General features: G+C 36.6%; 1 protein-coding gene across 1 annotated transcript; it reads right to left on the minus strand.

The window, feature by feature from the left end:
- Nucleotides 1–400: 400 nt before the first annotated feature.
- LOC129949136 (uncharacterized) lies at nucleotides 401–2,806 on the minus strand. Its single transcript, XM_056060446.1, has one exon. It carries the CDS (start codon nucleotides 2,804–2,806, stop codon nucleotides 401–403), a length of 2,406 nt encoding a protein of 801 aa, XP_055916421.1.
- Between the last annotated feature and the right edge of the window lie 9,214 nt (nucleotides 2,807–12,020).

The raw sequence follows: 12,020 nt of genomic DNA on the forward strand, positions 1-12,020 counted from the left end.
CTGGGATTTGTTTTTTGTAAGGGGAAAGGATATTTTTAAAGGGAACTGTAACCGTTTAAAAGATATGGGCAAATCAGTTGGTATCATCGGGATCCGTGGAACATGTGCGAGCTGACCGGCCGCGGGACCCGTAATGATTGTTGCTACAATTACATTATCTCTTAATTCTTTGATCAAAAGTCTTGTACCATTACACATATTGGGAGGGCTTAAATTTCTTAAAAGCATAACAGGCGTACCTATTTTTAATTTTAGTTCATGTGGTGGCAAGCCAGCAGGATTGAGGGAATTTAAAAATTCCTGTGGGTAGTGCACTGTATCTTCGATGTTGCACACGGTGTCAACAGATTTGTAACATTTAAAATTATCTGGTACTTTTTCAATAATAATTTTGTTTATCTCATTTACAGTCGTTTCTGGGTGACAATATCGCTCTCGAACAGAGCCAATGGAAATTTCTTACTGTAAGATTGTTGATGTCGGGATAGATTTTGTCTATAAGAATTTCTAGACTGTGAACAGTTTGGGCCAATCCAATATCCAAAAGTACTTGGGAGCTGTTTGCAATTGGAGTAGTAAATTTTTCGTCTCCTAATTTAAGTATATTTTCTGAGAAATTACCACCGCGGTTATTGCATAAATGTGCTCTCATATTCGTGCGCAAATTGAGAGTTTTAATTGATAGCCACAAAGGTGATGATTTAAGGCACGCTTTAATAACGTCGGCACGTATACCTTTTGTTACAACTGGTAGAGTTGGGCGAAAGTCTCCAGCGAAAACAAAAGTTACGCCACCCATCATATTGCATGAGTTTCTTATATCTTTTAATGTGCGGTCCACTGCTTCTACATGAGCTCTATGGCTCATGGTGCACTCATCCCAAATAATCAGCGACGTGTCCTGTAAGAGCTTTCCCAGTGGACCATTTTTACGGATAGACTGTTGATCTAAAGAAACAGTCAACGGTAATTTAAACGTAGAGTGAGCCGTTTTCCCATCATATAATAGGGTTGCAGCAATTCCTGACGATGCCACAGCCAGTGCTTTTCTTCCGAATAATCGTACTTTTGACAATACTAAATTGGCAAGAAAGGTTTTACCCGTGCCACCGGGCGCGTCCAAAAAAAAAAGTTGATTACTGTTATTTTCCACACTTTCAATTATAGCATCGTACGCTATTTTTTGATCTGCCACTAACTTGGGTACATTTGAATTGACAAATTCTGACAACTCGTTAACATCATATATACGGCACGGTATGGCATCAACTACATTTTGTGAGCGATTCGGAGAAGGTAATCCAAAGTCTCTTAAACTTTTGTCATTTAATTCTAAAAGTTTGTTTTCGATTTGTATCAAACCTTTGTTATATACATCATAATCGGAACCTTGTTCTTGGGCTATATGTCTGATGTCTTCACACAAATCATCTTTAAACGTGTCCCATAATTTGAGAGGTTCCGAGGGAAAACAAAATAATAATATTACCACAAACAACTCTCTCAGCCTTAACAGACATTGAGAAATCGAAGCTTCTCTCAAAGTAGTTTCCCATTGGTTATCATCTTCTAGCAAACCCCTTTCTCGGCAAGCGGCTTGGTAAGTTTCTTTAACAACTCCGTCAACGGTTTTTAAATCTTGGAACAATGTTGGGCCACGTACATGATGAAGCAGTATCCTGAGATAAAACCACTCTGACTGGGAAGGATGAACGCTGTATACTCTTCCCAGTGCCGCATCTTTTTTTATACCGGGATGTCCAACTACTTCTTGGCCACGTTTCCTTCTAGAAAATTTATTGTTAGCCCATGTATAATAATGAGGAACTTCGTGATAGAGTAGTGTTTTAGCAAAACCATCACTGTGGCATAGGTCAAAAAACGCCGGAAGTGTCGTTTTTGGTGGATTTTGCGCTATATTTTGCATATTTTCCGCTGAGAAGTACACTCGTTGTCCATTCTCTAGGTGTACTGCTAGGTGTACTACGGTAGGGTGTCTGTCATGTATAGGAAACTCTAATATCCTCCACACTGCTTCAGATGTACTTATGTACCGGCCGTTCAAATAATTTTCAACTTCATCGTGAGCATTTCTGACACTGAAAGTTGCTTGATCCGATCCTTTGTTAATGTATTTACATATGTATTTTATGGCTTGTACGGAATGACAATATTCAACATTAATATGAGCATTAAAAGATCGACATAGTATTGGGGAATATGGAACGATCCATCTGTTGTCTATATTAACCGTATGCCCTCGGACATTCAATGCAGCAATCTGCCCTCCGTTGTCGATATCGCGTCGTCGATAAACGGGATACCCATCCTCACCGGTCTGGGTTTCAGTCACGAAACGTCGTGGATATTTTTTTGTACATATCCCATTTTTCATGCACGGAGAAGTCAAATTTTCTTGTCCACATGGTCCATGTACCATATTCTTTGTGACTATCTGAAATAATACTGGGTCTTCGTCTTTATTAGGTAGTTCGGCAACTATTATTTTATCAATTTCATCGGGTTGTACTTTTGAGTTCAACCAAAGCAACATATGACAATGCGGCAATCCTCTTTTTTGCCACTCAACAGTAAGCATATAACATTTAACCGGCCCAAAAATCGCGTCTTTTGTTAATATTTTTATCATTTTCTTCATTTTTAAGTGAAACACTCGAGCTATGATGTCATGCCGGTCGAAAGACCGTTGACCGGGAAAAAGTTCCTGTTTTATTGCTTGCCAATCTGGATTACAGGTGAAAGTTATGAAAAGATCTGGCCTTCCATAATTGCGCACGTATGTCATTGTATCTTGTGTCTTTTCGTGGAGATACCTTGGAGACCCAGTAAATGATGACGGCAAGATGACATGCTGTACGATATTAGCTGCAATTACCCTTGCGTCTTGGTTTAAAGCATCCCTTAAATGAATATAGTCATCCGCTCTAAGCTTTTGTTGGTTTCGGTAAACAAAATTTAACCTTTCGGAAATCATCTTCGCCATCATATCCACACAATATTGATTAAACAAATCTTTGTAATAATGGAGTGCATTAAAACAGTTGGCCCTAATCATTAAACGGTATGCATAATATATTGCATACATGACACAGTCTTATTTCTTGAGGAATTCTGCTGAGGAATAGTTAAATAATATCCATCGTCTCCTGATGCAAACATCAACGGATATTGTAGCGGATCATATGCTCGATGTAATTCCGACACTCGTTTTAGTTGTCCGTCTCTACCGTGCAGTACTATATCCCTGGGTCCTTTGTCTTCATCGACCAAGAGAACGGCCACTTCATTTATTGAAGGGGCGTTATATCTTCCTCTGTGTTCTGTATGGGGTGTGCGATCAGAGTAAATGATCAATTTCAAACTGTCGGGGGTATTGAGTTCAATACTATGCTTAAAACTTCGTATGTAAACATTGTGGCTATTCAACATGGTCTGCAATTCGTTTATCAAATTTAGTTTTAGCATGGGAGCCGTGTTTGATCGCAATGATAGTCGATCAGCATCGGAAATAAAATATATCTGCAAAAATCGGGGAATTTGTCCTGATGGCGGTAAAAGGCTACCTATGAGATGATAAACTTGTCCTTCCCCCTTAAAGGTAGGCATAAAATGACCCTCCTTAATTTCTTTTGCCCCAAAGGAAGTCATTTGAAAAAGGCTATTGTATCTACGTACGTTATTCAAAAAATGCGCGGATAGTATATGATTATTTGTCAAAAGACTTTTAATTGGTTCTGGTGGCTCATCAATGTTAGGGAGAACAACCTTTCCAGATGCACAGCACATACCTTTCGCTTCCTCAGCCCATTTTTTAGCGAAACATATCGGACACATCTTATTCATTGCTCCGATTTGGATGCTGTTTTGATGAGCATATTCAATTTGATTATCGTAACTAAATGCCGACCTATTACTATGCGCTAAAATTCTATTGCGCGTCCTAGCTCTTAACGACCGTTGTCTATCTCGCTGTGTCAAAAGCCGCTGCGAGCGTTCAGTGCTAGATTCCCTTGCACGCGTTCGCGAGTTCCTAGCTCTATTTTCTTCAAGTCGCTGAGAGCGCTCAGCACTTGACTGTCGTTCGTATCTTGCATTTTGTTCTGCAAGACGAATTGAACGTTCGACGCTTAATTCTCTGGCTCGCTATTGGGAAGCGTACACTCTCATAATTTCCAGACGATCTGCATTTTCAGAAGAAGACTCTCCAATACGACGAACTTTTACTAATCTCGCTTGGGAACTATTCTTAGATAGCTGCGACCTTCTTCTTCTAGGCATATTGCTATGAAGGATATTTATTTTAAATAAAAATAACAAAGAAATTATTCAAGTTCAAAGAGATATTTCTGAAAAGAACTTTGAGAAATATGAAAAAGTGTGATAAATACTAAAATTAAGTAGCTCTGAAAAGAACTTTTGAAGTGAAGCATACAAATGTGTTTAAAAAACTCTAAATCTTCAATGTCGCTTGCGTCCACTGCGTAAGGAGCCGACAGCGCAAATGAGAGTATATTTAATAATGAGCAGAGACACTCTCCACGTTTTCCTTCTGAGTTCATGTTTTAAATTACCCCTATGTCACACAAACACGAGAAATAGATGGTAGTAAGAATAGTTACAGTGTAAAAGAGAAGGAAGAAAAAGAGTTACAATTCCTATTCCAGCCCTAATTGCATTTTAGTGTTACCAGCTGTTTTAAATACGTACGCAAGAAGTAAAAAGTACTGTTTCTTATACTACGCTTAACATAACTTTTTTATGTTTTTAGAAGAACAAAATAAAGATGAAGTTGCAATTTTCATATTTCAAAACAATACATTTATTTAAAAAATACATAAGAGGTATTTTAATTTTTAATTTATAAAATAAAAAAATGACACAAAAAATAAAAGAAGAGCAGAGGCTGGTCACATTCAATCAATAAACAACACGGAAAAAACCATACGCACACATGCGATCACATTGGATCGCCTTTTTGCTTTGTTTTATTGTTCATAGCGTATGCGATGAAAGACATTTTATGGATAATTTTTTTACACCTTCGGTTGGTTTTAATAGGAATTTGTAAAGATTTCTATAGTAATCTAGTACTAAATATAGCCTATGTTACTCAGTGATAATGTAGCTTTCTAATGAAAAAAGAATTATTAAAATCGGTCCAGTACTTTTTGAGTTTATTCGTAACATACAAAATACAAATCTTTCCTCTTTATAATATTAGTAGATTATAATCACTGTACTTGTCATTGACTTACTCTGAATTTATATGTGTACCTATTTTGACATTAAAACTTCTTTCTGAATTACGAAGTCTTGGTGTTCACCTCTACTTATCAGCCATCTTCCCTTGCAGTTTGAAAAAATCGATTTTTTTGTTTGCATATATCGAATGTAGATACAAATATTAAACACAAAGTTAAGAATTTAAATAATGTGAAATAAAAATAATTTTGAAACCACCGAATAAATTTTTTTATAAACCGAATTTATAAGAAAATAATGTTCATTGTATTATGTTGATTGGACTATTAGCACCATAGTTTGATCGGTTAAGTTTTATTCGTATCCTTAATTTCTCAAGTTGCTTTGGGTACTATTACATTGGAATTGACGCAAAACCGATCAATATAAAATGGACAAACTCAGAATTCCAACAATAAAGCAAGGATGCAAATACTCATTTGGACAGCTTCAAGTCTATGGATATGAGTGGAGTAATAAATTACCCAAATTGTACAGGGTGGGCCGTTAATAAGTGCACTTTTTGTCTCGCTCTAACTCCCGAACGAAATAACCGAGACGCGCGGGGATGGTATCTCCTTTCCTTGCAGCTCGAAATCTAAATTTTTAGTCGTAATGAGTCCATTCACGGGAGAGCAGCGTGCTTTCTGCGTTCGCGCCTTTTATGAAAACAATCGCTCATACGTGACTGTTCGTCGGCTTTTTCGGGTAAAGTTTGGATTACGCAACATCACCGAGTGTCCAAGTACGAATGTAATCAAAAAATGGATCGTAACATTCGAGGCAACGGGATCAACGCAAAAACTTCGACCTACAGGACGCCCACGTTCCAGGCGGACTGCAGAAACAATTGAACGCGTACAAGCTTCTGTGCGCGAGAAAGTACAACAATATTCAAGGACTTGTTTTTTTTTACCAAAGCAATTTAAAAAAAGAGGCTAGGATGCGACCCACACTGATAACTTCCCATCCTGTCTGTCGATTTGTCTTGTTTAAAAGTTTGTCTATATGTACTCGTATCAATTTTTACCAAATTTGCGTACTATTTTTGGTAGATCTTATTTTTTGGATTTTTATATAAAAATTACTGAATATCGAAAACAATATTTTCTGTGAAATAAAATAAGTTTGAAGACAATTTTTTTAATTTTTGAAAAGCTATTTGAGTCGAAAGCAAATTTTTACAAAGTTTTAGAGTTTTATTTTTTGTAAAAAAACTGTCAATTCGATTTTTTACAAAATTTTATCAGATGTGAAAAACATTATTTTTCATTGCACAAAATTGTTTTGGAGATGAAATCATATTTTAGTCTCAAAATTTTAGGGGTGACAAATTTTTTTTTCAGTTTTTTTGAATTATCAAAAATACCTTTAAATGGATTTTTTTCAAAAAATATACTTCTTTGATATCACGTTACAATATATTATATAAAATTTAATTCAAGTCTCTAGCGTTTTTGGTTCGTAAGATATTTAGGGTTAACCGAAATTTTCACCTTTTTTTTTCAAACTGCTATGGTAAAAAAACCACCAACGCAATTTTCTTGAGAGCACTTTCTGCATCTTTCTGCCTTATTATCTGTATAACAACATTTGATTTAAATCGATATTTATGCTGGTTCTTGAGCTATGGGCGACGAAAAAATCGTCGCGATCGTACGGACGTACGTACACACTCACGCACAGACATCTTTCTAAGAAATCTTTTATTTCGACTCAAGGGACCTTGAAACGTCGAGAAATGTCAAAATTTTCAATTTGACAAATCGGACAGTAACTTCCTATTTGAAGTTAACAACAAAGTTTTTCTTATAGTTTTATAAAATAATGGTAAAATCAACGTTTTGTAAAGAGGCTCCTAAAAGCTACTCAAAATTTCTTTGTTATTTAGGTAAGCAAATAGCTCTGATATAAATGAGAGAGGTGAGTCCTTATTTGATTATTTACTAAGCACTAACCTACTCATAAGTAATATTTTTAATGAACCCACTTTTGTAACCAAGAATAGGAAAGAGGTACTTGATATTACACTTACCTCTGACTCGATCCATAATATGATTTCAAACTAGCATGTCTCAAAAGAGAATCCCTTCTCTGACCACAAATACATTCAGTTTGAGCTCAAAGATGTAGCAAATACATCTGCGGGATTTCGAAATCACCGGAATACCAACTGGGAGCGTTATAGGGAAGTACTAGCACAACTGCTTAATCACAACCTTTTTAAAAGCTCCTCCAGTAAAGATGAACTAGACCTTTCTGTAAATCATCTCACCGAAGCCTTAAATGAATCAATGAAATCTTCATGCCCTGTAACCGTTTTAAAGGGTAAAAAGAAACCTTATTGGTGGCGTTAAGAACTAGAACCATTCAGAAAGAGCTGTCGCAAACTCGTCAACAGATCAAAGTACACTAGATCTCATTCTGACTGAGACTTATACAAACAAGCTCTAAAGCAATATAAAAAAGAATTAGAAAGAGTAAGAGGTCTTCTTGGAGAAAGTTTTGTGGTAAAATAGAAAATACTTCAGAAGCCTCAAGACTCAGGAAAATTCTCTCAAAAAGTCCAACAATACCTAGTGCTTTAAAGACAGAAGCAGGCACGTGGACTATCACAGATGAAGAATCTCTTAATCTGTTATTAGACACCCACTTTCCAGGTAGCTCTAACATAATCAATGACTTAACATCAGAGTCATTAGCTTATACAAGCGATTTAGTTGATCTAATAACGCGGGAAAAACTGCAATGGGTCATAGACAGCTTTGATCCATACAAATCTCCAGGACCAGATGGAATCATTCCGGCCGAACTACAAAAATGCTCAGACATGATCATTCCACCATTGGAAATCATTCTGACAAGCTGTTTAAGGTTGAGATATATTCCCAAAGCCTGGAGAATGGCAAAAGTAGTCTTCATTCCCAAAGCAGGGAAACCCTCACACGTTCCCTAAAGATCTACGACCAATCAGCCTATCATCCTTCCTTCTTAAAACCTTGGAAAGATTGATTGAAATTTATATCAGACATAATTTAAAACAGTAGTAGTACCCGTGGCATGATGGTTAGTGCTTACTCTAAGGGAAAATCAGTAGAATCAGCACTTCACTCGCTGGTACGTACTATTGAACATTCCCTCGAATACAAAGAATATAACCTGGTAGCGTTCCTAGATATTGAAGGAGCTTTCAACAACGTCAGTTACCAGGCGATCACAACAGCAATAGATAAGCTGAAATTAGAGAAGTCACTCATAGATCTTATAAGTCTCATGCTCAAAAGCAGGACAATAATTTCTAACATGAGAAGTTTTACTACCACCAGATCGGTGAATCGAGGCACTCCCCAAGGTGGAGTCCTTTCGCCTATTTTATGGAACATGGTAGTTAACGACTTACTTACAGCATTGGAAGCAGAGGGTTTTAAGGTGATTGCCTATGCTGACGGCGTTGCGATATCCGTATCTGGGAAGCACCCCCAAGTTCTCTCGGAACTCCTACAAAATGCCCTAAACAGGCTAACTAAATGGGCTACAAAACAGAATTAATATTCTTTTCGAGAAGATATAAAATTCCTCAGATTAGCGCACCGAAGATTAGATTAATACCATTAAGCTTTTCCGACCAAGCTAAATATTTAGGCCTCATTTTAGACAAAAAACTAAATTGGAAGGCAAATATTGATGAAAGAGTAAAAACGGCTACTGTAGCGCTTTTTACTTGTAAAAAGGCCATAGGATCAAAATGGGACTTCTCCCTAAAAATAACCCACTGGCTATACACTTCGGTAATCAGACTGATACTCATTTATGGAGCTGTCGTATGGTGGACCGCACTGGACAAGATGGTAAATCTAAATAAACTCATTAAAGGCCAGCGGTCAGCAGGTATGTGCATCACAGGAGCACTTTGCACAAGACCAACCGCAGCACTGGAAGTGCTTTCAAACCTAACACCACTTGACATCTTCTCTAAAAAGGTGGCTGCCACCACTCAATGGACCAGTAACAATACTGGACATACTACTATTCTAGACAATTTCATATCTATCCCAGATCGCTTAGACTATACCGCCCCAAAAATGGTATTTGGTTAAAGATTCCATGTGTCCATCCCTTCAAGATCTTCCTGGGAAGAAGAGGGACCCCTGGAAGACGATGCGGTACACTTCTATACTGACGGTTCAAAGACCGATCACGGAGTTGGAAGTGGTATCTTTTCAGAACAACTGAATCTCAGTCTATCCTATAGACTTCCCAATCAATGTAGTGTATTCCAGGCAGAAGTAATGTCGATTAAAGAAGCACTATCCTGGCTCAAAGAAAACGTTATATCTTGTAAGGATATACGAATCTTCTCAGACAGCCAAAATAAATAAATAAATAAATTGGGTGGCGCGACAGTCCGTTGAGAACCAAGGCCTAGTGACTAACAATTCTCAACCATTCCTGTGTGCGAGTAATGTTGTCAGGAATGGAGGGGACCTACAGTTTATATGCCGACTCCGAAAGGCTAATTTTGAGAAAGCACTTTTTCATGACAATAGTTACTCTTGGAGAATTTGTCAATTCCTCGCAAGAGGCAATATACGTGACTTTAGATGGCATAGGCAGGGATCGAACCCAAGACCTCTGGCATGACAGTCCAACGCACTAACCATCATGCCACGGGTACCACTCTCAGACAGCCAAGCCACTCTTAAATCTCTCGCGTCTGTCTCCACAACCTCTCAAACAGTCCACGATTGTCGATCATCTCTGAATGAGATGACGGAACAGTTTAACATTCACCTCATTTGGGTGCCGGGCCACAGAGACATTCCGGGAAATTGTAAAGCCGATGAGCTCGCCAAAAACAGAACACTTCTGCCTTATGTTAAACAAAAACATAACATAGGAACACCACTTGCTACATGCAAATATCTTCTCAAGCAAAATGCTCTAGAAACAACAAATGCTAGATGGTCACAAAGTACCACCTGCCTAGCAACCAAACAAATATGGTCACATTTTGACTAAAAACGGTCAAAAAGCTTGATATCACTGAGCAGACAAAGTATAAGCTCATAGAAAGACATGCTCTGAGGCTAGGGGTCTACACAAATGACTTCTATAGAAGCTGCATGGACGAGGAGGAAGAGGAAACAGTCCAACACCTTCTGTGTACATGTCCAGCACTCTCCATTAGAAGGAATTACTTTCTCGGTAATCCCTTCTTCGATAACACCAGTGAACTGGCAACGATTGACACAAAACGTCACTCTAACTTTATTAAAAGTACAAAATGGTTTGTTTAAATTCATTACTCTCCCATGAGTAACCTCATTAGTGGTATCACAATGGACCCTTGAGGTCTACGTGCGTCAATGACATCTGGACAGCCACTGCAACCTAACCTAACCTACGTTAGCAAAATTTCTAATTTGGAAAATATTTGTGTGAATTGAAATAAAAATACAAAAATCATATTATCAATCTGTTTTATCTTTGAAAGAATATTTAAAATTTTTCAAAAACTTCAAGGCGAAGGGTTTTCTTTCTTGTTTGTTTGTTTGTTTGTTTGATCGGGCTAATTTCAAGAAATATTGGTCTATATAAAGAAATTCCTCCAGTGTTACAGAGCCTATTTCTTGAGGAAGGCTATAGCTGTATAAAATCATGCTGAGACTGGGGAGCATCTATAGAAAATGTTTTAAAATCGTTGTTTTCCCTTTGCTTAATCCTAAAGATACTCGAAAAAATTCAAAATCAATTAACAAAATATAGACCAACTGTTGAAAGGCAGGTACGGTTATTTTTGGAACTTAATAAAGGTTTTGCCTAGAATGTTCCCGTTTTTTTCGAATTCCAGAGATTCTATTTTGCTACTACTATACATTTTTCGGAATTTTTTAACTCTTATTTTCTAAATCCTAACTTTAAATCTTTTCTAAAAAGTGTTATTACCATAGTTCCCGAAAATTTAATTCTTGAAAAGAAGACGCTGTTATTATTTTACAGAAAATGGAACACGAGATAGTTTCAAAAACACACGAACAGCTAAAAATTTGTTTTTGATCCCTGGTTTAAATCGTTTTTTGTTGTTTTGAACCAACATTTAAAAAAAATCCAAAATCAAAAATAAACATGAAATGAGGGGAACAAGTTTACACACTCAATGAATGTCCTATTTTTAGAAAACATATCCTAAGTTTGAAAAAAGAGGGTAAATAATATGTTTGAAGAAATCACTTATATCCGTTTTGTTTTATTTTGCACCCTTTAAAATTTTTATAGCGGAATTATTCTTCGAGAAATGTTTCTACAGTAAACTTCAGAGTTGTTTTAAAAGTCCTTAAAAATCGAACACAAGTTCTGTATTTTATTTAAATACTTTACGAGATAACTATACGTATTAATGTTTTTCTTCAAATCATTTAAAAAGAAATATCTTGGTGCAGATGGAACGTAAGCTCAATGTTTGACTATTAATTTCATAAAAAAGTTCAAAGAAATATAAAATCGTGCTTTCTTGACGATTTCGTTAATATAAATGTTGTTGCATATGTTGAATGTAGATACTCACTTCTATCAAGCAATATTATGAGAGAATTGTTTGAATTCAAAGTTAACTTTTTCTCTTTGATCTGTGGTACATTTTTCAAAATATTACAATTACAGTAACGATGCGTTTGATATAGTCTTTGAAATGCAAAGTGCTTCTATATGTTTTCAAAGATTCATTGCCTTCAACAAGAATAAACCATGTTAAAAGAGTT

The sequence above is a fragment of the Eupeodes corollae genome, chromosome 1 (genome assembly GCF_945859685.1).
Source record: "Eupeodes corollae chromosome 1, idEupCoro1.1, whole genome shotgun sequence".
Lineage (NCBI taxonomy): Eukaryota > Metazoa > Arthropoda > Insecta > Diptera > Syrphidae > Eupeodes > Eupeodes corollae.